Here is a 21,591-nt window from a genome sequence, read left to right as displayed (position 1 = left end):
TCCATTGGCAAGCATCAAATTTTACAAATAACCAGAAGAAATACCTTTTGATGTAAAAGAAAGAAAATTCAAACTACTTAAGACTATTCTTTATCCACCAGAAAATGCAAGAGGAAAAGAATATAATTTCAGAATTCAAAAGAACTCAAGATACAATACAAAGTAACCTACCTGACAAACTTGAATCTAACTGTAATTGGGGAAAAAAAAAGATGTACATTCAATAAAAAGAGGATTTCAAAATATTTCTAGGAAGAAAATCATTCCAGAAAGAAATTTGCTTTTCAAATTTTGTAGATAGCAGAAATACAAGAAGAGTAAACAAATATAAGAACCAAAGACAATAGTAAAAACAAAATAATAGAAAGAATATTAGGAAATTTCATTCTAAATAAAAACCAAGTAGACTAGGGTGAAAGGAGAAATCAAAAGAAAGTATTGGGGGAGAAACTGACCTGAATAATTACGTGTTAAATCTTACATACCATCCACTAATTGAGCCATTTTTAAAAATAGCACTAACTTATAGAATGGGAGAATACATGAAAAAGGCAAGAGTAGGAAGAAGCTAGAGTAGAATATTTGATATCCATTATCGAGTCAAAAGTCTTCAATGAAGGGGAAGTCACTCCTTTAGTTTTTCAGGAAAAAGAAGGGTTTATAGGGGAATGGGAAATTCAAAAATAAGGGAAAATAAAAAAGGAAATTTTATAAAGTGATGAGACAGGGCTCCCACTATCAAATACTTCTATGGGAGAAGAAAGATTAAAGAAAAACTGAGGATTTTTACAATTAAAAAAAAATCCTTAGGGATTTGGATTTAGGCTAGATGAGCCTAAGGAGAAGAGGGATCATTTGCTGGAAGCAACTGATTTTTCTAAGAGTATGAAGATATAGCTCTCTGGAAGAGAAATCAAAGCAAATGAGAAAAAATGACCAAGGAGAGGACAAATGACAACAATGAACAATCAGTGATATAGGAAAATTTCTGCCATGGATAATGTCTTTTCTATCACTTTAAGGAATTAATATCTATTAAAGTGAGGCACAAGATAAAAAAAGATAGTCTAATGGGCAAGATCTATAAGACAATAAGAGAAGTATATAGAAATGATAGATGTGAGTGCTAAGACTGGTTTAATATGAAATATTGTGAGATTTTTCCTTGATGATTATCTTGGGGAAATTATAGAAAAGTGGAAAAGATTCCAAAAGAGTGCATCTGGGTGAGAAATGGAAATCTACTATAAATATTCATTCAAACACTACATTCCAAATGCATGTGACCTTAATATTAAATATCTTTGTATAAAAAATTAGAAGAAAACATGATCATATATAACTCTTTATAGCTTTATAACTATAGGTAGGAAATGTATTTTTAAGTAAACAAGGAATAAAAACAGTTTTAAAAGATGAAATAGATAACTGATTCATGACAGAAAAAAATTATCGCACCCAGAATAAAAAGTGAACGAATCAAATAGGAAAAAAAAAAAAAAAGAATCTTTATTTCAAATTTCTGTGTTAAGGTTTGGTATCCAAGATATGCAGATAATTTACAGAAATATATGATGTGTATATGTTGTGTGTATATGTGTGTGCACAAATATACATGTATGTATATCTGAGTATATATATATATATATAATATATACATGTACACATACATATATATTTATATCCAAAGCTATTCCCCTATAGATAAGTGGTTTAAGGTTATAAAGAAATAGTCCTCCAAAGAATTGCAAACAATTAACAACCATGTGGAAAAAATTCACTAAATTATGACTAATAAGAGAAATGCAAATCTAAACAATTCTGAGGTTTCACCTTATACTCTGAAAATTGACAAAGATAACAAAAGATGTCAATGTTGGAAGGGTTGTGGAAAGATAGAAAAACTAATTACTGGTGGAATTGTGAAATCAGTACAAGATTTCAGAAAGCAATTTAGAATTGTGCAAATCAAGTGACTAAAATTTTCATCCCCTTAGACTCAGAGATTTCATTACTTGGCTTTATCCTAAGAAAGCCATTGATAAGAAAAAAGTTACCATATTCACCCAAATATTTATAACAACACTCTTTGTGTGATAGCAAAGAATTGGAAACAAATTTGATGCCCATTAATTAAAGAATGGTTAAATAAATCATGGTATATAAATATAATGGAATATAACTCTGCCATAAGAAATAACAAATGTGATAAAAAAACAAACAAACAAACAAACATGGACAAATCTATATAAACTGATGTAGAGAAAAGTAAATAGAGCCAAGAAAACAATATACACAATGATTATAACAAAGTAAATGGAAAAATCAAAACATTCAAAAGTTAATATTGCAGAATTATAAAGAACAGACATATCTTGGAAAGAAAAGATTCAAAATGACTCCCTAATCATATCCCTTTGCTAAGGTAGGAGGTCTACAAATGTTGGACATTGAACATATTTTCAGAATTTTTGCTTGTTTTGATTAAGTGTTTGTGTGTGTGTTTTCCTTTCCTTTTTTTTTTTTTTTTTTTTGTTTGGTTTAAAAATATTTGTTAAATGGGATGGTTCTTTAGGAATGCTGAATGATAGGAAAGATATTGGGGAAAACATTTGTTTACCTTGTATATAAAGAGTCAGACTGGAGAAATATCAGCATTAAAGTGCAGTTACTTATTTTAAAAAATTTATAACGATAGGTTTTTATTTTTCAAAATGCATGCAAAAATAGTTTTCAATATTTACCCTTGCAAAATCTTGTGTTCCATATTTTTCACCCTCTCTCCTCTTTTCTCAAGGGGAAGTAAGATTACTTGCTAAATAGTAAGTAATCTAAATTAAATATGTGCAATTCTTCTAAACATATTTCCACATTTATTGTGCTACACAAGAAAAATCAAAAGGAAAAAATGAGAAAGAAAAACACAACCAAGAAAACAACAACCACAACAAAGGTGAAAATGTTGTGATTTACTTTCAGTCTCTATAGTCCTCTCTTTGGATGCAAATGACACTCACCATCACAAGTATTGTTTGAAATTGACCAGAATCACCTCACAGTTGAAAAGAGCATATTCATCAGAGCTGATCATCACATAATCTTCTTGCTGTGTACAATGTTTTCTTGCTTCTACTTACTTTACTCAGTATCAATTCATGAAAGTTTCTCCAGGCCTCTCTGAAATCATCCTGCTGATTATTTCTTATAGAACAATAATGTTCCATTACATTCTTATACCATAACTTATTCAGCCATTCCTCACTGGATGGGCATCCATTCAGTGTCCAGTTCCTTGCTAATACAACAAGGGCTACTTTATAAACATTTTGCGGCTCCTTTTCCCTTTTTTATGATCTCTTTGGGATACAAATCCAGTAAAAAAAAAATTCTGGATCAAAGAGAGTGCAGTTTTATAGCCCTTTGGTTAAAGAAAATTAATCAGTTTTAGAGGAATTTCTTTTAAAAAATGAGCCAAGAGTTTAAATACATGTTATAAAACAAATGAAAATTATGGAGGAGAGACTTGGAAAGGGGATCAATAGAAGAAGTATATAAATTCTCTAAAAATCTGACTATGACAATTAGGAATTAATGACTCCAGGTGACAATAAGGATAATTTTAAAAAGTCAGCAGATTGGGAAGATAGAGTAAAATTAAGATATCTCTTATTAAAAAAAATCTGACCTGGAAAACAAAGCAAGAAGAATCTAAGAATCTCTGGATTACCACAATCAGAAAAGAGAGCCTAAATGCCATTTTTCTTTTTTTTAAGTAGCTTTTTATTTTCAAAATATATGCAAAGATGGTTTTTAACCTTCACCCTTGCAAAACCTTGCATTCGCAGTTTTTCTCCCTTCCTTTTCTCCACTCCCTAAACAAAAAATAATCCAATATATATTAAACATGTACAGTTCTTCTATACATATTCCTGCATTGTGCTGCACGAGAAAATTCAGATCAAAAAAGAAAAAATGAAAAAAAAAAGCAAGCAAACAAACAACAAAAAAGTTGAAAATACTATGTTGTGATCCACATTCAGTCCCCATAGTCCCCTTTCTCCAAGCAAATGGCTCTGTCCATCACAAGTCTATTGGAATTGACCTGAAAAATCTCATTGTTGAAAAGAGCCACATCCATCAGAATTGATCACCACATAATTTTCTTATTGCTGTGTACAAAGTTCTCTTGATTCTACTTACTTCACTTAGTGTCAGTTTATATCCTTCTGATTGTTTCTTATAGAACCGTAATATTCATAACATTCATATACCATAATTTTTTTTCAGCTATTTCCTAACTGATGGCCATCCTGGATGTCATATTTCAGTAAATCATTAAAGAAAATTGCCTAGACCAATTAGTATAAGAGAGTCATGAAAATAAGAAGAATCCACCAATCATTTTCTTTTAAAAAAATCCCAGAATATAAACTCACAGTAACATCATAGGCAAAATACAGATTTGAGAGCAAAGAAAAATAACACTAGCAGCAAATGAGAAGCAATAGTGAGGAACGACAATTAGGATTGTACTGTTATCTTAAAGCAGTGAATGACATGGAATGATATTCTTTTTAAATAGTATTTTTCCCACTTTCACATTAAGAAAAATTTTAGCATTCATTTTTCCAAATTTTTCTCCCTTCTTACCTCCTCTCCCTTCTTCCAAAGCTGTTAGGCAGTATGATATAGTTTCTACATATGCTATCATGTAAAATATATTTTCATATTAATCACTATTGTGAAAGAAAAAAATAGATCAAAAGGAAAAAACACAAAGAATAAGGGAAAAAAACATGCTTTGATTTGCATTCAGAGTCCATCAATTCTTTATCTGGCTATGTATAGCATTTTCCTTTATAAGTCCTTTGACCATTTCTTGGATCATTGTGCCACTGAGAAAAACTGAATTAATCATGGTTTTTCATCACAGTTTTTCTAAGGAATGAGATGTTCTAAAAGGCAAAACATAAAGATTTACAATTAAGAATAATTTACCTAGAAAATGTATTATAATCAGAAATAAAAAATGGATAATGAATAAAAATCTAGAGCTAGCCATGAAATGAATTGGAGCATTGCTAACAATAAGGCTAGCAAAGGAAATGAAATTCCAGCTGAGTTATTTATAATTAATCTACAAGAGGATGGTGTTAAAGTTCTATATTCAATATGCCAGCAAATTTGGAAAACACAACAGTGATCACTGGATTGGAAAAGATCAGTTTACATTCCAATCCTAAAGAAAGGCAATGCCAAGGAATGTTCAAATTACTGAACAATTCCACTCATTTCACACTCCAGCAAGATTATGCTAAAGATTCTGTATGCTAGGCTTCAGCAATATGCAAACCAAGACTTACCACAAAAGCAGGCTGGTTTTGTAGGGGCAGAAGATTTACTTTGTCTTCATTGATTACCACATTAAAGCCTTTGACTATATGGATTACAACAAAACATGGCAAGGCCTTCAAAGAGATGGTACTATCAAATTATCTTACTTGTCTTCTGAGGAACCTGTATGTGGGACAAGAAGCAACACTTAGAACAATTGATTGGTTTATGATCACCATATTCAGTTAACTTAAATGCACAATGTATCCTGAAAATGCAGGCTGGATGAATCAAAAGCTGGAATTAAAGTTGTTAGAAGAAATAACAACTTCAGACAATACAATCTGATGGCAGAAAGTGAAGAGAAATCACAAAGCTTCTTGATGAAAGTGAAAGAGAAGAATATAATCTAGAGAATTAATAAAAGAATGTTAATCAATTAGCATAAAAAAGAGAAGAATATAAAAGCTGACTTGAAGCTTAATCTAAAAAACACTAAGATCTTGGCAAGAGATCCCATTGCCTACTGACAAACAGAGGGAAATGGAAGACATAGAAGCCATGTTGGATTTTATATTTTCGAGTTCAAAGATCACTGCAGATAGCCACTGCAGCCATGAAATTAAAAAACTCTTTTCCTTGGAAGGAAAGCTATGGCAAACTTGGGCAGCATAGTAAAAAGTAGAGACATTGCTTTACTGACAAAGTTCTGTATAGTTAAGGCTGTGTATGATTCTTTCAGCAGCAACATATGGCAGTAAGAGTTGGATCTGATTCTTATTTATTTCTTATAATAGCCAGAAAAAAAGTTTTCTTATTTCTTCTTGTTTCAAAGTTCTAGCTTTCTCTTGGATCACATTTATTTCTTGCTAAGTAGTATCTCTGTTCCTCAAATTATTATTTGCTGAGCACAAATAATTGATATCCCAATGAATTGTGAAACATTTCTCTCAACTCAGGTTATATTCTCTATATAAACCTGCATATCTCCATTCCCCTCCCACAATAATAATTTGTAAGATGTATGGTAAAATATGGATCTTATATACATTATTTTCCTATACAAAAATAAAATGAAATCAGCTTTACCTGACTTGTTCTTTATAAAATTGTAGTAGTACTTTGTTATCCCAGAAAATCAAATGGATCCATATTAAATATTCCTCCTAAAGTCAAATATGAATTACTATGAATTATTTTCATCAATTTTTGTCCAGTTTGATTTTCTAGCCACCATCTCTGTTCCTGCACACATCTTTTACAATGTCAGTATTCCTTAGACACATTTGAGGTCAGCAAAAAATGTACACCATAATAGCTGTGCCAGTAAATCTACCATGAAAAAAAAATCAGGCCCTTGTTATAAAATTCTATGATAATGAGATCTTCTAGTAGTCTAGTAACAAAACTCTCTGATGTAAGACCTGAAATTGACCCATGTTGTATAAAAGTTTATGCATGAGAGGATTATATTCCAGTTTGCTAACTTTTTGGCCATAAGTTTAATATTTTTTCAGTTTTTCTTTCTAAACCTTTAATTTTTTCTAGTAGATTTGTTTATTTTGATGTACATTGTTTTATGAATCATGTTGAGAAAAAGCAGAGCAAAACGGAAAAACCATGAGAGAGAGAAAAAAATCAGAAAAAAAGACGTGAACATAGCATGTGTTGATTTACTTTCAGTCTCCTTAGTTCTTTTTCTGAATGCAGATGCCATTTTCTGTTTGAAGTCTATTGGGATTGCTTTGGATAAACTTTTAAATGAATGAGCTGACACTGTCAGTGGTTTGACTAGACAAACTTTTTTTTTCAAAAAATTAGAAAATCCAATTAGAGTACTAATAGTAGAGATCTTAGAACAAACCCATAACTACTGTGTGGAAAAAAATATAAGATTATATGCTCCATTATCAGTTGTGTTGTCTGTGTCTATGAAAGCAAATGCGGTAAAATTACTTAAAACTGAGGTCCTCATAAGCACAACTGAATATCATGATTTTGGTAAAAAAAAAAAAATTAGGGCTGGTATTGTTTGAAATTTATTTGCCTTTTACTTGTCTTTTTTATCTGTTTCATAATAGCTTATGTTCATACGAGCTTTTGTGTTTACAAAATATTTTGCGTACATCAAATTGCATACATTTAATTCTATGTTCCTTGCTCTCTTTTTGCAGATAATATTTAGAGAGGAAATAATTTCCCCAATGTCAAACAGTTTAGCTTGTTCTTTAACTCTGTAATTCTCCTTCTTAGTCTCCTTTTTGTCACATCACATAGCTTCAAATATTCAGTTGGCCCTCTACTAGAGGAATGCTCTCTAGATGACTACAATGAAGATATTATATGTGCAATTATATACCTGAAAACCTTAACAATCACTGAGTCTCAGTTGTACTTTTTATATATGAGCAAGCTGAGGCTCATTCATTCAAATGAAAGAAATGCTTTAGAGTAACTTTTAATCACCATTCACAATGACTAGGAATGTCCCAGCACCTGGTCATTATATTTCCTCAGAGTTCTGGAATTAACCCTTAAGTATTGGGAAATGCTATTTTGCACTCTATCTTTCTTTTTCTCTGAGATTTAGAGCTTATTCAATAGTGATTATAAATATATAAAGATATGCAATTTGGTTTAATGAACAAAAAGTTAGCCCAGAGTTTTTGGGCTAAAGTTTGGAGCTCAGGCAGTCATTGAAGTTGCATTCTAATGAGATTACCATCTGAACACCTATCTTTCTATGTATAAATAGACTTTTGGTGGATGATGCTATAACTTTCTCTTTATTGTCTTGATCACATTTTTCTTTGTATCTATCTGCTTTCACACTTAGTTCCATGCTTTGGAACTTCTCTTCAGGCTCAGGAAGAAGAGAGTCTTCCACTTAGATATCAGTCAAGCCTGTCACCAAGAAAGCTAAAGCTGATTCACAACTAAGAGATAGTCATTGTCAGCAAACCTAGCACACTCCCCCTCTTCCTCATCCCCTGAAGTGGAAAGTTGGTGAGTCTTCAGGAGATTCAGATCTCTCATTCTGTGGCCTGGCTTTGGCCTTGGCCACTGCTGTTGCTGCTGCTGCTAGAAAGGTTTTTTTTCTACTGCTGTAATTCATGAGTCCTCATCAATATGCTTACCTTCCCCCTTTACCCACCATGATTATCAGTTGATATTTGCTGGACTTCATTAATATTTAGAAAGGGGCTATATGCCAAGATGACATAGTGAGATAATGGTTATAAAACATTCTGCCAGAAGTTTGTGTTGTACTATCCGGTTATTTTATTCAGATTCCTGGGGAATGTGGCCTCACACATAGAGAGTATATGTGGTAAAGAGATAACTTATCATCCCTGGAAGTTCTTTAGTTTGCATCCTCAAGGTGCAAAGTGTTTTTTCTTTTTACATTATTTACATTTTTATTATTACATTTATTTATTTACATTTATTATTATTACATTTTTTAATATCAAGTATCTGTTTTTATTTTTTAAGGTAATTTGATTTTATCTTGGTCTGTTTGTAGAGCTTTAAAAAATCTGTGCCCAGTCTATTCTTGGTTACTAATTTAATATTACTATCAGCTCTTGTGTGGACACTATTAAGATTCTGATGGAAGATAGAATATCATAAATTTTCCTAATACTCCAAAGGTTTCAGATTTCTTTTCCAGCCAAAGGATGAAGTAGATTTATTTGGGAATTCACATTTAGTGGCTCAAGATCTGTTCTTGCCTGATAAATTATCAGTATTAAAGGGACGGAGTAATTTTAGCCTTATACAAGCAAGAGATAGAGAAAATAAATGACTTTTTCACACAACCAGTTAGTGGCTTATGAATCTTCCTTGCCATCCTATATATTTCCTTTTTATGGCTAAACTCCTTAAGAAATCTTTCAATGATAGGTACCACTACTTCCTCTCCTCTAACTTTCTTCTTATTTAAGCTTTGGCTTTGATCTTATTAGTCAACAGAAATTATTCTTTCTAAATTATTAACAGATTCTTATTGACAAATATGAAGAATAGTCTTTTGTCACATCTTTCTTAACCCCTTTAACTTTTGAATTCTTTCTATTTTGTGGCTCCTCCTGCCTGCAAACACAACTAGGGCTCCTCATGTTGATTCTTCTTTGCACGTTCATGTCTGTAATGTAGTTTTTCATCATCTGTACTTCAAGGAGTCCCTGATTTCCTTGAAAGCTTTCTTGAGTCACCCCCTGTGTAAGAACTCTTCTGATTCCCCAACTTCTAGTGTTTTCACTCCTTCCACATTTCCCATATTTATTTTGTTTTTAATTACTTATATTGATATTGTCTCTTCTCATAAATTTAAAACTCATTTAGGTCAGGAACTATATGCTTTATCTTTGTATATCCAGCATTTACTGTAGTGTTTGAATAAATGACATATTCCTTATTACAATAATAGAGCTCTTTGTAATAATAAGAAATATATATTATTAATTGATATTGTAGTACATAGTGATATTTGCTTAGATTTTAGAACATATAGTGTGAATTTTAGTAGAATAGAGCAGACTCCAACTTTTTCTATATTACTGATAATAGAGTTGTTGATAAATATATCAATATAGTCAGTATACTTTCTATGGTCATTTCTCCCCATTTAAATTATAAAAGTAACATTTTATTTTCTCCAATTACACATAAACCCAAATTTCAACATTCTTTTTTTTAAAATTGAATTCTAAATGCTTTCCTTTTCTTTCTACCTCCCTCATTGAGAAGACAAATAATTTAATATGTTATATATATATATGTATACATAGTTATACAAAATATATTTCCTTATTAGTCATGTTGTAAAAGAAAACATGAAACTGAAATTTAAAAATAAACTAAAGAAAAAATTTTAAAGTATGCTTTTGATCTGTATTTGGACTTTTTTCTTTGGACATAGTTAAATAGCATTTTTCATCATAACTCCTTCAGAGTTGTCTTGGCTCATTGTATAGTTCATATTTGTTCATCTTACAGTATTGTTGTTACTGTGTATAATGTCTTCCTGGTTCTACACATTTCTCTTTGAATCAGTCCATGTAAGTCTTTCCAGGTTTTTCTGATATTAATGATAGGCATCCCCTCAATTTTCAACTCTTTGACACCAGAAGGACTGCTATAAATTTTTTTGTACATATGTCTTTTTTTCTTTTCCTTTTTTTTTTTTTAAAAAAAAAAAACTTCGTGGGTACAGATCTAGTAGTGGTATTGCTAAACAAAGAGGATATATAGTTTTATAGCCCTTGAGAAATGGTTCCAGATTGCTCTCAAGAATGGTTCTGATCTCTGAGGGACCACAAGAATCCTTTTCTGTCCTTGAACCATGAAGATGGTCCTTTGCTTCATTGTGGTCATAAACTCTGCTGTGCCAGAGCTCCTCCTGGCCCTGGAACTTCTAACCAGGATTGTAACCCAGATCCAAATGTGGGGAAAGCAACAAATTCCAGCACCCAGTGCCAGGATCTTCTTCTGACCAGTTGTTTGACCCCTTTACTCTCTGTATCCTGAGAGCTCTGAAAGCATATTCTGTGGCTACTGATTCAGTCACTTCCTTGTGAATGTTCCCAGTTTGCTGTGTTGGTATGCGGCCTGAAATGCTAGTAGTAAGAGTGAACTCAGACCATTGACCCTGACTCCAGCTTGATCTGCTACTTGGGTTCACAGGGGAGGAACCTAAGGAAATATGAGGAAATATGAAACTGGTGCTGCACTCCTGCTTTCTCAGCCATTACTTCTAAAGAAAGTCTCCAAAGTCCTTAAAATTAATTTATGTTTTATTGTAGGATGAAACCACATATATATGTGTAGGTATATACATATATACACACTCACATATGTATATGTACATATACACATGTATACATATATGTATATAATATATATTTAATTAATTGAAATGACACTAAAGAAAACATTCATACATTAGTTTTATCTCTCCACTACATTAAGGTCAATATGGCTTATTGTCATCCAGAACTATCAGACTTAATCTTATGCTAATCTTTACATCTATCTTAAACTTGTACCCATATTTTATATATATAGATATAGATAGATACACACACATATATGTGTATGTGTGTGTGTTCTTCAATTAAAATATGAGCCCTTTAAAAGTGAGAATTGTCTCATCTTTCTATTTATATTCCCCATATCTAGCACAATATTTCCAGAGCATAGGTACTTAATACTGGTGGTTCAGTAGTAATAAATAATCTATATCAATTTTTTGGATTCTTCTTCTTCCTGACCTACCTCAAAAATTGACTTCTTCAAATTTTTGTGACTGATTATTATCCAACATAGATTTATTTGTATGGATTTTATGAAGTCCAATTGATATTCTTACCTTTTTAATTGCTGTTTCCACTTCTTATAGTATTTTGGATTTGGTGACACTGTCCTTAATGATGTTACTAGAATATAGGATTTAGAAGTTAAATACACATTAGCTATTATTTACTGTGCAGAGAGCTTAAGCACATTTTAAATTTAAGCCCAAATCACAGATTTTAGCAGCTTTATTTTGTTGTATACTTAGGAGTGGACTCACATGAACTTCTAAAAATACTTGTGTAAAGAAGTGATATATAGACTAATCCAGATTTGAAACTTTATTTTTTCTATTATTAATGGAACCATATGAAAAGAATAATGCTTATTCATATTTTCCTTCTCAAATTTGAAATTTTTAAAGATGAGAAGTTTAAATAATTATGATTAGTATTTTGATAGATTATATATACCAAATGAAATAATCATACTTTCAATTATTTTTCTTCCTTTTGTAAATGGCTGAAATTAGGCATCTCCTTTTTAGTGCTTTCACCTCCCTTCCTGAGAAGTCGGGTTGGGGGGAGGGGTGATCACCTTCTTTTTGGTATTTTCACCTACTTTCCTGAGAAGGCAGGGAGGGTGTGATCACCTCCTTTTTGGGGTTCTTACCTCCCTGAGAAGTCAGGGATGGCTGCGATCACCTGTGTTCTAAAACAAAAGAAAGCAGGAGATGTAAAGGGCGGAAACTCTGAATAGGTGCACTTGAATCAGACAACCAAGCATTTAAGGCTAATTACCTATTGGACAAAAATTCTATTAGCATATGTTTGGAATTTCTCTTCTCTCAGTTAATGCTGGCTCAATGTTTGAGAGAATTATAGGTAAGGATTAGGGGGTGGAGTGAGAGAGGCCAAAGAACTTCACTTGGCCTCATGAGAGGAGGAGAAAAGTGTGGAGATTCTGGGACTCTAGAATCAAGGAGGGATCCTTGGCAAAACTTCTGGCAGTTTTGTCCATCTCCTTGACTTCTCCCTCTAAAGACCAAGGACTTTTGCTTATCCTGTCTCTGGCTGATCCTGAGGGCTCCAGGGAGCTAGCCTAGAATTTACACCTTTAAAATTATTTAAGTAATGGTGGGAAATTTTCTGAAGATATTTCTATTCCTTTCTTACTTCAATTACTTGTTCCAGATCCTGATCATAGAGTATTTTTTCTTTTGATCATGGTATATAGAACTGGAAAAGACCTCAGATTGTATAAGTCAATGTTTTCATGTAACAAATTAAGATATTTAAACTTAGAGATGAAGTGATTTGTACATCTCTGCAAATAACCAGTTGATAGCCAGGGTGGGTGTACAGAATTTGATGTTGGTTATAAAAGGCTGTAGTAAGTTTTTGAGCAAGGAAGTGGCATAGTGAAATGAAAAATGTGTTGAATGTGAATGAAAAGAACAGAATGTGAAGAAAAAGACAGAGATAGGAAGGAATAGTTTAGAAGCTGTAACAGTAAATGCAGATAAAAATTGATGATGGCTGGGACTCAGATGTGTCAGTGGGAAGTAACATGGTTGAAAATCATTGAAAAGGACTTAAGACAGGTTTGATGGAGAGAGAGAGAGAGAGAGAGAGAGAGAGAGAGAGAGAGAGAGAGAGAGAGAGAGAGAGAGAGAGAGAGAGAGAGAGAGAGAGAGAGAGAGAGAGAACAGACAGACAGACAGACAGACAGACAGACATTATAGTGATCTAAAAGCCAGAAAGACTTAGGTTTGAGTACTGCATTGACATAGTGACTCTGATCAAGTCACTTAGCTCTCTCTTGGTGCTCTAGGTCTCTGAAAGACTCAGTTGCAGAGAAGGTACCAGAATTTTACAAGATAATCTGTCTTGTTAAAAAGATAGGAAAGTGAAGCTAGCATAGAATTGATAGGTTAAAGATGGAAGAAACTTTAGAAATAATGTTATACAGATAAGTAAACTAAGGCCTATATTGTGAAAGTATTTATCTAGGATCACACTACTTATCACTAGTGTAGATCTATAGCTTATATCTCCTAAATAATCACCCAATACTCTTTATCTTATACCATAAGATGACTGTAAACACAAGTGAATTTTATTTTTATATATAACTGTACTAACCAAAAAAATATGACTAAAAATCACATTCATAGTGATCTAAAGTAGATCTGACTTAGGCTAGTCCCCTAGCAAAATTGATTTTATAATTTCCAAAAAAATGAGATATTCATAAATTATTAGTTAGCAAAAGAAGAATCACTTAGTCATAACTAAAGAAGTTTATCTATTAAGGATAGACATTGTGAAAAACCTGAAATTAATTTAACTGTTTAAGCATTTTTGCCTAACTTCCTCATCCTGATTCATTTGCAAGTGTCAGATTAGGCACCTAGAGCACCTAGTACTTGTATTTTCCTCTGGATCTATGACCCAGGTTGTAGCAGAAAGTCTTTTCTATTATTTTATTACTACAAAGTCGAATTACTGTCCTTTCTAAAAGAAAAGGTTGATATAATCTTTAAACATCTGAAAAGGAATGATTGATTTGTTCCCTGTAGAATTATTGGAAAGAGAGAGTTTTATGGTATAATGTTATAAAATAAAAGAAAATAAATGAAAATAAATTCTACAACTTTCTAACATTTACTTATGCTACCTTTTTGATATTTGTTATTTTAATGCCTGATATAATTTAGAAAAAATCATACTAATGAATTTTTATGAAGAGAACAAATATGAACTGCTAAGAAAACATTAAATTTTGTCTAATTCTTAGTGAATTTAAAGTATTATTACTTTTTTGTATATGTATATGCATATGTGACAAAAAAAATTTGTGTGGGCATGTGTTTTATTCTATGGGGGATAAAAGGAGAAAAAAAGCAATATTTTATGAGAATTTGCTTACTTTTATGTCATTGTAATCTTATGTCAACAACTTTATCACTGTCGCTATATTTTGAGTTTCTCATATTTTCCTGTAATCTAAAACAGAAATTGAGATGTTTAAATTTGTAACCAACTTGTTGAAACCATAACATATTTTAAGAGACACTTCAGAAATCATATTAGATACATTTTGTAAGCAAAATGATCAAGATCGGTGCTGGACAGGAATGGAAAAATTGCATCTCTTTTCTTTATGTAAGAAACTGTAGTATAAAATATTGTATATGATGTCATGCATGGTTACTACATTACTTAATTTGTTGAACTGTCCCTTTTCTCTTTCTAAGATTTTGGTTACAAGTGATGATTGATTCACTGAGTATAAGGAGGGTAAGATGTATTCGGAAATGAATGTGATGTAAAAACTCGTTATAAATAAATATGAGATACAATTTATGTTGAACCCAGTAAAATTTAGCCATTTAAGGGGGACATTTGGTGGTAGTCATGGAAGAATGAGAGCAACAAAATAATTGAAATGTTTCTGCTGAATACTTATCCAAGTTAGTTTAAATTGTTCACTGATAAAATCCTTGCAAGATTATTTTCTGAAATTGCTATAACTTGAGCTATTTGCCTTTTTTAGCTTGAAGAATATTCTCATTTCAAAAACTAATAACCCTTAGATTCAAAGTATGTCTCTTATTTTTCTTAACAGAACAGTTCATTATGAAGGTGGTGCTGTATCCATTCATGCTCGTTCCCTTTGGAGACTTGAAACGCTAAGAGTTGCGTAAGTTAAAAAAACAAAAAATCCAAAGCTTTTAACATCCCTAGCAATTCAATAAATTCCCATATCAGCTCCCAAATTCTTAATATTTGTACCTCCAGACCAGTAGTAAAGTTGCTGTGTCTGAGAAATGACTGAAGTTCCCTTATATTGAAGAATTTTGTGTCCCTTTTTGGGAAAAAAAAAAAAAGAAAAGAAAAGAAAAGAAAAATAATTCTCCAAAGTGAGAATTCAGTTTTATTAGGAAAGATCTTTTCTTCCTTCCAAGCTCACTGAGAAAGATCTGGGGACTCTGGTATCATTTTATATAAACATGCTATTTAACAGGTCAATATTTATCTTATATATTTACACACAAATACATAACTAAATAAAATATTAATAAAGAAGTGGAAATGATATTAATTTTCTACTCTTAGAAGTGGAAATGATATTAATTTTCTACTCTTAGTTGTCTTTATCCTAATGCTGGCCTTGTAAAAGTGTTAAGATTTCATCTAAAAAGTAGAGAAAGAATCAGTGACTTTGTTTTCATTCTGTCCTGAGCCTAATCTCATCTGTCTTCCTCTAATATCACAGATAGTGTATATCAGGCTCAGACTGTTACTGGACCACTAAGTGATTTTAGGATTTGGCAAATGTCAAACTTTTTGATTCTATAATGCATTCTTTGCTTGATAGGAATAGGTCTTGGATTTGATCTTCTGTATACATATTCCAGAAAAATTGCCCTCAGAGGAAACCTGAGTAAAAGACAATAATACTAATTGTAATTAGGATTACAATTAATACTAATACTAATATTATTTTGACAACTGTTTAATAGAGAAAGCAAGAGATTAAAGAAGTATGGAGTAGGAAATGAGAGACAGAAACAGAGTGACCAGAAAAAGACAGAAATAGACAAAGACAAACATAGACTCAGTATGAGGAGAGTTAATTGTTTCAAGTGATCAAATTATTGAAATTTATTGTGTGTTATTTATTTGTTGTTTCTAGTGGGTAGCATCCTTAATTTCCAAAAAGCTATTGGAAAGAGAAAGATAAAGGCTAGAGCAGAAATAGTAGTGATAGTTGTAAAATTAAAAAAAAAAAAACACCATTATTTTTTATTATGTACCAAGCCCTAGGCTAAGTGCTAAAAATGTAAATATAAACAAAAAATAAAAATACAGTCCCTGCTTTTAAGGAGTTTATATCCTAAAGAAGTAAAGGCAACACATAAAAAGGAATTTAAAAGAGGGGGAAGGTAAGGACTCATATGAGGTTATGGTGGCAAAGTTGGGAGAATGAAAGATTACTGGTCCTGGGGCCTTCCTCATAAGGAGAGTTCTAGAAATAAATGAATCAACATTGGGAGAAGAGATCAGCAGGGACACAAGGAGAAAGCAAGCTGAAGCATGGGTGTAGAATCTGTAGAGTAAAGCACAGATGTAGATACCAGCATAGATTATGAAAAATAAGGGAAGGTCTATAAAAGAATGAAACAAGAAAAGACTATAAAAAATAAGGGAAGGTTTATAAAAGAATGAAACAAGAAAAGACTATAATTTGACAATCATAGGGCCCAGCTCACCCAACCTACTTCCTCTACAACCCAGAAAAAATGCTGGGCTAAGAAAAAGTAATGGTGAGTTATTTTTTTTTCAGTCCACAGTAGTTTATGAAGATAGAGAAGTCTAACAAGAAGTGGGTGAGTTCTGGCCAGGAATTCCGTGGAGTGGCATAGAAGTAATGCTGCAGTGGGAAGCATGTTAGTTCAACCATTCTGGAAAGCCATTTGGAACTATGCTTAAGAGCTATTAAATTGTTTAAACTCTCTGATCCAGCAATATCATTTCTAGAACTATGAAAATGGAAGGAATGCTTACCAACTGCCAAATGATTCAACAAGTATTAGCATTTTATCATTACTGCACAGGAATGCAATTGAATACTCCTGGGTTGTAAGAAATGGTGGAGTAAATGGTTTCAGAAAAACTTGGAAAGACTTATTTGAACCCATGCAAAGTGGTACCAGCAGCACTGGGAGAACAATCTACACAAAAATAGCAATATTATAAAGATAAGGCTTAGAAAGAACAGCAGATTAAGATGTGATTAGCAAAACCAAGGAAAAAAATCAGTAAATCAATTTTCCAACCTAGATATGCAGAGAAAGGTAGATACAGATTGTGGACACTGGAGACAGACTTTAGCCGGGAGAATGACATGTAGAACTTTCTGCCTTGGAAATTGAACTGAGGCCTTCTATTATGTACTGAGGTAATAACAAAATAGCAGATATAACAAGGTGGAGCTTGATGTTGTGTTAAGAGCAGAATCAGAAGTCATATGGAATGAGTGCTTATTTCATCGCACACATAGGTCTCAGATCCTTTGTGGACTGAGCAAGGAACCTCTGCCTAGCACTGGTGGACCAGGGGCAAAAAGCTATTGCAGATTTGAGGTTGCACCCTGAATAAAGAACAGGAACAAAAGTTAGCAACAGTTCTGTGGTTCTGAACAGAGAGCTAGGTCTAATACTCAACCTTCAGCACAGGCTTCAGACATTCAACGAAGACTGTAGTTCTTCACTCAACTTGCATAACCTGCCAACTATCTGACAGAAGCTGGAAGCAGCAGCAACCATGTAATTGTTGAGATTTGGGAAGTAAGACTTTAAAAAGTAATAAAAATGAGAGTTTTTTCATAAAAATATCTTATGGTAACAGGTAAATTAAGGACACAAACTCATAAGTAGAAAATAGCATAAAAATGTCTATAAGGAAAGCCTGCAAGAAAACAAAGTTTTATATAAGTTCAACTAGAATTCCTTGAGGGAATGGAATGAGATTTAAAATGATTTCATAAATAAAGTAAAAGTGCTAAAGGAAAGATTTAGAATAGAGTAGCTGATATTGAGGAATAATTTGCAAGAAATTTAACACTTTAGAACAAGAATTACAAAATCTTATTGACAAAGCAGAGTCCTTGAAAATTAGAAATATAAACACGCACATATGTGTGTATATATAAATATTTGTATGTATATATAGATATAACTAAATTCTATATCTATCTATATTTCTACACTTAATTATAACTTTCTTGGGGAGGGAAGAAGGGAAAAAGTAAAGTAAAAAGTGCACAGCAGAGCACAAAAGAAAACCAAGAATAAGCAAGGAAAAGATGGACATCTCTGAACATTATGTGTAGTATTTATTTTTTATTATATTGGCTTTCTTGAAATGGAAATTTGTTGCTTTATATTTTTAATCCTCTCATGTTCTGCTATTCACTTGACAATATTTCTTGTCTCAGGTATCTAGAAGTTACAGGCAGGACTATACAAAAGAGTTTGTAGGTGCCTTTCAATGAAGATAGATTAGAATAAAAACCTCAGGAAAAATAAAGGATAATTAAATATATTATTGTAAAAAGGCAAAAAGCATAGCCTCTTAATTAAGAATAACCCATTAAAACTGAGAGAAAAAATAAACTTTTGCAAAATGGAGAACTTTATTGATAAAAAAATGAAGTTGATTAGGAAATTTAAAATACACATATGGAAATTAAGAGAAACATAAAAAAGTATGAACAAGCAATTATAAGAGACTAAGCATGCATGAACATTTCAAAGAGGCAAGAAAATGATAATTATGTGTTCAGAACCCTAATGTTTTCAGGAATCATAAAGAGAGTAAAATATCTCAAAGTGAGGAAATATTTAGGTATGTTTTGATGATCTTAAAAGAAGAAAGAAAAAAAGGGAAAAGAGAGAAAAAGGACAGTGAGGGTAGGGGCAATTATCTTACATAATCATTGAGTTAAAATAGGTTATATAAACAAAGAAGAAAAGGTGAGAGGTATGAGCAATAATTGAAAATGAACTGATTAAAGGAGGAAAGAATATATACAATCAGGTGCAGAAATACATCTTCCTAAATAAGAAGACAGGAAAGAATAAGACACAGAGTAGATTCATAGAAGTAGTCATAAACAAAACAAATTTAACATTGAGCGATCACTAAAAGGGGTATAAAAAGAAAGAAAGCTAGGGTAAGAATGAATTTGTGTTTGAGCTCAGTGCAAGGTGAATGAAACAGTAGCAGTTGCATCAAGTATCAAGCAGTGGTACATGCTCTTCACTGTTTCTTTGTAAAGAAAGAATATGAAAAAAAAGAGAGAAAGCATAAGACAATCAGAGAGAAATATATAATTATTATCAGTGAATGTGAATGTGAATGGAATGAACTCATCTATAAAAAAGGGTAGTAGAAAGAATTGGAAGGCACATTCCAGCAATATATTATTTATAAATAATAGATTTGCAATATAAACATTCTCATTGGGACTGGAGCAATATTTATTAAGCTTCAGCTGAAGTAAAAAAGGTGGAGAAAGAAATCATGATCTCAGACAAGGCAAAACAAAAATAGATTTGCTTTAAAATGGTGAATAATACAATAAAAGTGATGAGTAATTGAGAAAGATTTCATTGACCATGAGTTCTTAATATTAATACTCAAATATATCTATATAAATCTATATATCTATATCTATCTATCTATCTATCTATCTATCTATCTATCTATACACACACACACACACACCAATGACATTGCATTTAAATAATTAAAAGAAAAATTAAATGAGTAGTAAGGAAAATGGGCAGTAAAGTGATAACGGGGAATCTTCTTTCAGACCTACACAAATCTAACAAAAATATAGAAGACAGAAATTAAGGACCTGAATAGAATTTTAGAAATTTAGATATGATGGAGCTCTAAAGATTACTGAATGTGAATAGAAAGGAGTATATAGTCATACTTCGAAATTTCCAAAGTTAGGGGCACAGGACTAACTACTTCAAATGTGAAAAATCAGGAATAACTCTAGGCTCCACTGCAAACTTTTATTTTTAATAAATCTGATCATATTATTTGACATATAAAATAATAAATTGTACTCATAAAAACTTGCAACTTCTCTGCAAGATAGAGTAATATCTTGCACACTGCAAAATCTGCTGTTTCTGGTACAGCTGTAGCAACTACTTCATAAATTTCCTTCTGTAAAAAGCACAAGATACAGAGGTCGCTGCCAAAGAATATCAAGTCACTGAACCTGCATGGTAGAGACTGAAAGAAGAGATTACATAGCTGGTAGTTCTTTAGCATTCTGAAAGTTTTAAGAAAATTTAACTATTTATAATATATGTATGACAGCACTTTTGATAGTAAATGATAAAATGGCTTACAATGAATATGTATTTATAATTTACTCATTTTTGGTCATATATATGTATACATATACATATTCATATATATATGTATGTATGTGTGTCACCTGCAATTTCCTACAGTATGCAAATCTCCAAAACTTGCTATTAAATTATTGATGGCCAACAATAAATAGCTATAACAATGAATGTGAAATTTGGGAATGAAAATAACATTTTAATGAACCTCAATAAAATATATTTAATAAAAGAAAACTAAAGAAATTATTCAAAATAATTGGAGCCTAGACAAAATAATCACAAAAATTGTTGGTTTAAAGAAAAATCATATAAAATATATTATGGTATTAAAAGTAATGACAGCATTGATAATGGTATCCAAAATTTGGGGGATGTAACTATGGGAAAAATTTCATGTCACCAAAAGCTTTAACCCATAAAAGAAAGAAAAAAGTAATAGGCCATTGATTTGGTTATGCAGCTAAAAACCTAGAAAGCAAATAAATCAAAAAACCCAACTAAGTACAAAAATCAATAAAGAAATAAACAAAAATGAAAACAAATTAAAGATCAGTATAAATAGAGATTGTATTTTTAAAACAACAAAGTAGCTAAATCAGTAGCTAATTTGATCAGAAAAAAGAGAAAAAGTAAAAACAAATTACCAGTTTCATAAATGAAGAAGGAAAATTTACATCACAATAAAGGAGATTGTTAGAAACTACTTTATCTAATTATTTGCAGATTAAACCAGTTACTTAAATGAAATTGGTGTTTCTAAAAAGTATAAAGTATGCAGGTTAATAGAACCAAAAATAGTTAATATAAAAAAAAATCAAATCTGGTAAGTCATAAATTAGCCCTCAAATCAAAATCCCTGGGACCAAATGAATATGCAAGCAATTGTATGAAATAGTCAGGAAATAATTATTCTTAGTGTTAAACAAGATTTGGGGGAAAAATAGCAAAACAGAGAGGCTTACCAAAATTTTACTATCATATAGATCTTGTCTTTATACTTAAAAGAAGGACAA

The 21,591-nt window shown here is 31.6% G+C and overlaps 1 protein-coding gene across 1 annotated transcript in view; it reads left to right on the top strand.

Annotated features, from left to right (window-relative positions):
- The window catches only part of RYR2 (ryanodine receptor 2), a 522,738-nt gene that overhangs the window by 68,854 nt on the left and 432,293 nt on the right, over nt 1–21,591 (top strand). The window contains exon 11 of the mRNA XM_051996568.1: nt 15,262–15,336. Within this exon, the coding sequence (XP_051852528.1) occupies nt 15,262–15,336 (75 nt within the window). The remainder of the gene's footprint in view (nt 1–15,261; nt 15,337–21,591) is intronic.

The sequence above is a fragment of the Antechinus flavipes genome, chromosome 4, assembly GCF_016432865.1.
Source record: "Antechinus flavipes isolate AdamAnt ecotype Samford, QLD, Australia chromosome 4, AdamAnt_v2, whole genome shotgun sequence".
Classification (NCBI taxonomy): Eukaryota; Metazoa; Chordata; class Mammalia; order Dasyuromorphia; family Dasyuridae; genus Antechinus; species Antechinus flavipes.
The sequence above is the reverse complement of the archived record's forward strand: the minus strand, read 5'-3'. Positions and strand labels throughout refer to the sequence as shown.